At 32.8% G+C, this 5,338-nt stretch overlaps 1 protein-coding gene across 1 annotated transcript; it reads left to right on the top strand.

Moving 5' to 3' along the window:
- Positions 1 to 946: 946 nt before the first annotated feature.
- On the top strand, positions 947 to 3,747 carry LOC145013109 (Rho GTPase activating protein with PAK-box/P21-Rho-binding domain-containing protein). Its single transcript, XM_078971911.1, has 4 exons — positions 947 to 1,424; positions 2,196 to 2,316; positions 2,405 to 2,755; positions 2,962 to 3,747. The coding sequence occupies exons 1-4, from the start codon at positions 1,084 to 1,086 to the stop codon at positions 3,454 to 3,456; spliced, it is 1,308 nt and encodes a 435-aa protein (XP_078828037.1). The 5' UTR covers positions 947 to 1,083; the 3' UTR covers positions 3,457 to 3,747.
- Positions 3,748 to 5,338: the final 1,591 nt, after the last annotated feature.

Raw genomic sequence — 5,338 nt, 5'->3', positions numbered from 1 at the left:
ACAATAGTTAAAAATAACTCTATATAAATCATTATATTGTAACCTTTAAAATCAAAAAACAATGTTTGATGTTTTAAATAATTATAATTATAGAAATTAAAAGATTGAGCAAATAAATTTTTAAAAATTAATTAACAATAACAACTATAAATAACATTAAATCATATATTATATTTAATTTTATTCGTGTATAACTCGCAGGTAGAAGTCATTCAAACTATTGAGATTATATAGTTATAATAGATGTGTATATTATTATATAATTCAAAATAATCAATATATTATATCAATTTAGTATACGAATCATTATATCAAATTTAACAACGTTATTGTTATATTTAAAAAATCATATATTTGTAAAGACTTCAACTATATATGTATTTTTGTGCAACGCGCAGACATTCGCCAAATACCTATATAAAACCAACATATTTAATTTTGGCCGTATTAAAACCCTCTCATAATTTGAATACATATGAAAAACCCACTCATTAATTGAAAACCCATTTATATCACATATGTGACTTTATATTATGTTATCTCTATTATTTCAATTTATAAAAAAAACATTGTCTATTATAACATCCTATATATTAAAAAATATATATATACAACTTATTATAACAACAAAAAACACATAAATTAAAATTTCCAAACTTTCAATTATAGAATAGTTTTTTAGATACAAAGTTAATATATAAATTTTTCGGATTATTAATTAACCTAATAATACAAACTGTGTTTTTCTAATAGTCAACAATTTACTATCTTTCTTCACTTTATTATTTATTTATTGCTAAAGGAAATAATTATCAAATACAACTGGATATGTTGGTAATTTCCTTGGAAGAGGAAGGACAATTTGGTCACAACAGTGGATAAAGCGAAAATTTGAAAACGGGTGGCCGTTTGAAACCCCTATAATAAAAACAACATATACATTCAAAATCTCTCCCATTTCAATAGTCCATACTCACTCAATAGCTTCAACCTAGAGAGAGAGAGAGAGAGAGAGAGAGAGAGAGAGAGAGAGAGAGAGAGAGAGAGAGAGAGAGAGAGAGAGAGAGAGAGAGAGAGAGTGAGATGACGGGAATGGTAATGCTAACGAGAGGAGCTGGCTGCGGTGGCACCGGTTGTGTTGATGGAAATGAAGCAACAAAAGAAGGAGGTGCTGCTGAAGAAGAACAAAATCAGTTGTCGTTAGTAGCGTTGTTGGTAGCAGCTCTACGGAAATCAATGGTGGCTTGTCGTGTAGATCATGGAGACGATCAGAGCTCGGGTACAACAGCTCTGCATCAGATGGAAATAGGATGGCCAACGAATGTTCAACATTTGACTCATGTTACTTTCGATCGGTTCCATGGATTTTTAGGGCTTCCTGTTGAATTCGAAGTTGAAATCCCCTGTCGCGTCCCTAGTGCCAGGTGAGAATTTTGTTTTTCCTTCTGAACATTTTCATTTTTTTTTTTCTTATCGGATAGCTTAATTTTAGTTTAAACTTGATAAATTTGGATTTTACAACCTCATTAAATGTACAGTGTTACGGATCTAGCGCTTTAAGAGTTTGATTGATGATGAGAAAAGTGTGAATATGGTAAATGTGTAATTTAATATTTGAAAATAGCAGTAAATGCTAGATTTAAAAAACTGGAAGTTCCTGCTCCGATTAAATAATAATTGTGCCTTTCTACAGTAAAATTTTCATATAATTTAAGTTATTTGCACTTTGCAGTTACATTCAGATTCAATTGTAAAGTTATCAAAGAAATTTTAGTTTGATTTAACTTATCATCAAATGACATGTAGAATAATGTTGATTAAAAGTAGAAGCATCAATTCCTTTTTAAATCCAGCAATCAGCACATTCCCATTTGAAGAATGCTCATTCTTATCCAATTGCGCTCCTCTTCTCTGTTCACCTTTCATTTTTGGGAAACGAACCGGATAAAGTTATTACTTTGTGATTGGAAGTACCACGAGTTTGTTTGACGAAAATCTCCTCTTTGCAAGATACAAAAAGACAGATTATGTAAAAACTAAAAGGACTTCTCTTTCCCAATTCCCTTCCCTCACAAACCACAAACCACAAATACTTATTTTCTTTTTTTCTTTTCGTTTCAATTTGTTTAACTTTAATGGAGCTCCTGACTTTATCCATCATGCCTGATCTTTCTGATTATCTTGTTGTTGTCCAGTGTCAGCGTGTTTGGTGTATCAGCAGAATCAATGCAATGTTGTTATGATTCAAGAGGCAACAGTGTCCCGACAATTCTGTTGCTAATGCAGGAAAGATTGTATGCACAAGGAGGTCTAAAGGTATGTGTATAGTAATTCCGTTTTTTTAATCAACCATTCATTGTCTTGAAATTTGATTTTTTTTTTTATTTTTTTATTATTATAACAGGCAGAAGGAATATTCCGTATAAATGCTGAAAACAGTAAAGAAGAGGAAGTACGTGATCAGCTGAACAGAGGCATGGTGCCCGAAGACATTGAGGTTCATTGTCTTGCAGGTTTAATTAAAGCCTGGTTTAGAGAGCTACCATGTGGTGTTCTTGATGGGCTTTCTCCTGAACAAGTACTGCAGTGTAACACAGAAGACGATTGTTGTGAGCTTCTCAAACATCTGAAACCAACAGAAACTGCACTTCTCAACTGGGCAATTGATCTTATGTCTGATGTTGTTGAGCAGGAAGAATTTAATAAAATGAATGCCAGAAATATTGCCATGGTTTTTGCACCCAACATGACTCAGGTAAGTAAATGCAAATCCTTTTCATTTCATGTCCTTTCTAAATATAAATCAAGTACCATATAAGTACGTTTTGAATTATTTGGTTTGGATGGAAGGACTAAATATTAAATTGATACGATTAATCAAACCTAACATTTCTTTCGCTTTTTATTATTAAAAATTATGGTGCGATGACTAAAATATTCAATGATTCATTTATCAATCAGATGTCGGATCCATTGACAGCCCTAATGCACGCAGTACAAGTGATGAACCTGCTGAAAACCCTAATCACAAAAACACTGCGAGAGCGAGAGCGAGAGTGTGAAGAAAGCAGCAGCTCAACCACAACCACAGATGGAGAATACTCGCCCATGTCATGCCGATCCCACAGTCGAACAGACGAGAGTCAGGAAGAGATGGAAACCAGCGGTGAAATGAGAAGACAGCCATCATCAGAAGATGGAGAAGATGAAGATGAAGATGATGTGGAATCACTGAGTGAGATAGAAGAAAGTTTCTTGAAACGATTGATGGAGAATGAAAATGCAAAAGACTGTTTCAAGAATGAATTGGGGAATTTGGTGAAAGGGAGGAGGACTAGTCCGACTAGTGGATTTGAATTCCAGGAGGAATCGTCTTCGTCTGTGATGAGTATGGCTGATGGATATGTGTCGGGTGTGAGTGAGGCGGAGTTCATGAATAAGGTTGAAGTGAAGTGAGATTTTAGGGTATGCATGAATATTCTTATTTGTGTAAATTAATTAATTTAGTAGAAGTTGTGGTATGATGTATGATTTGGATTGTGATGTTTGTTTCAGACTTGTGGTCAAAGTGTTTGTGGTTCAGCTGGGGGCTGAACATGTTTTGTGGAGGTCTTTTAGCAGCTATAGATTTGTAATTTTTTTTTTTTTTTTGAATTTTGGTTGGTTACCCATAAAGGGGGATGAATAATCAAAGTAGTTGTAATTGCTTTTATTGGATTTAAGAGTAACGAACAACCTTCCGTCTAATTTGTCTTGTTCCATGAAATAAAATATGATTATTATTTTAATAAGTTTTGCATCAGGAACACTGTCTATATACCCTTGGTTCGTTTCATAAAATTAAATAATTAATCTAAAACCATTTTTTTAAATAATATTTCAGATTTTTAAAATTTGGAAATTACCAAACCAGTGTCGGGCTGTAGTGTTGGCATACACAAGGAACAGCCCGAGCCATTTAGACCAATAGCACAACATGTCTCATTAGTTTATTTTTCTATTGTAATTCTACCACGTACTGTTCTTTTTTTGCATTTTGACACATTTATTGGTTTGCTTATAAACAATTTGATTATTAATACCCTAGTCGGTTCAAACTTTCCAAAATATTTCAAAAGTGATGGTTAGAAGCTGTTTGATAGCCTCCAATTGGAACCATTTGAATTAGTCAATTAGTCAACATTCAATGCGTTTGATACATCCATCTTATTAACAACCAATGATCTGAGCAGTTAAGGAACCCTACCTTCTCTTAATCATTAAGATGTAATTATTGAGCATTAAATGGTTCAGTTTTATCAGATAACCACTTCTTGACGACTCATGAGTTGCGACTTTGCAAATTAATACATACACAAGCTGCAGTTTCCATTCCTTTGCTGCCAAAACCACTTGCATGGGGACGAAAAGCAATAACAGAGAAAACAAAGCCATTATTAACCATTTTATAATATGTTTTTTCTAATCATTAGTTATTTATAAAAGCAAAAAGTAACGTACAACAAGGTGTTGGTGGGTCAACTTGACCTGTTTTGACCAATATAAAGCTTTCCCATTTTGCCACCCTACTAATATTTTTACGAGATTGAAGATTATGCTCATTCAAATGATAACAAACCAAAACAAGTTTACATGATTATGTACAATTGTGAAGAAAGGATTATCAGCTGTTAATCAAACATATATAAAAGGGAGCATAAGCATAAGTGCATAACCGTTAGTCTCTTTCAATTTGTTTCACATGTGAAAAAGACGTACCTTACAAGCAGCCAATTGTTGAAATAGTCAAAAAACAGGATCATGATTGACTTTGTGATAGAATGCTTTGAGAAAGGACCTGAAGATACACCTTGGATTCACTCAGAATCATGTAACACTTAAAATTGTGCTTCACCTGTAAAAAAAAAGCTTAAATGGTTTATCAGCACTCTATTAAACATGATTGAATTTATCATCATTGTGCTACATATTAAATAAATTTCATTTAGATAATTCCCATATATTTGCAATTTAATATTTTCATTCAAAACATTTATCAAGTAGTCAATTTTCATAACACAATAACTCCAGACAGAGGGGTAGAACAGTCCTTTACTATCAAGTAATACACCTAAAAGTAAATAAAATTGGCAAAAGAATAATGAAGCAGTTGACAAGTTTACAACAACCTGTTTGGAGTTTTCATGCAGAAGCATAACGGAAGAAAGTAGATTCTTCATTTCTGGAGAAGCTGATGATCAAATCAGTTATGGAGTTTAGAGGAGTCTTAAAACAAGGTTACTTACACTGCAAAGTGCAAAGAATGTTGTTTGCAGATAGATAGATAAAAGAATGAATA

The sequence above is a fragment of the Lactuca saligna genome, chromosome 8 (genome assembly GCF_052625555.1).
Source record: "Lactuca saligna cultivar CGN05327 chromosome 8, ASM5262555v1, whole genome shotgun sequence".
NCBI classification, from domain to species: Eukaryota; Viridiplantae; Streptophyta; class Magnoliopsida; order Asterales; family Asteraceae; genus Lactuca; species Lactuca saligna.
This window is presented reverse-complemented; position numbering and strand designations above follow the sequence as displayed.

Coding starts and splice junctions, on each gene's coding strand:
- LOC145013109 (XM_078971911.1), top strand. CDS start 1,084: ATGACGGGAATGGTAATGCTAACGAGAGGAGCTGGCTGCGGTGGCACC. Junction 2,317..2,404: donor ATGCACAAGGAGGTCTAAAG/GTATGTGTATAG, acceptor TTATTATAACAG/GCAGAAGGAATATTCCGTAT. Junction 2,756..2,961: donor TTGCACCCAACATGACTCAG/GTAAGTAAATGC, acceptor TTTATCAATCAG/ATGTCGGATCCATTGACAGC.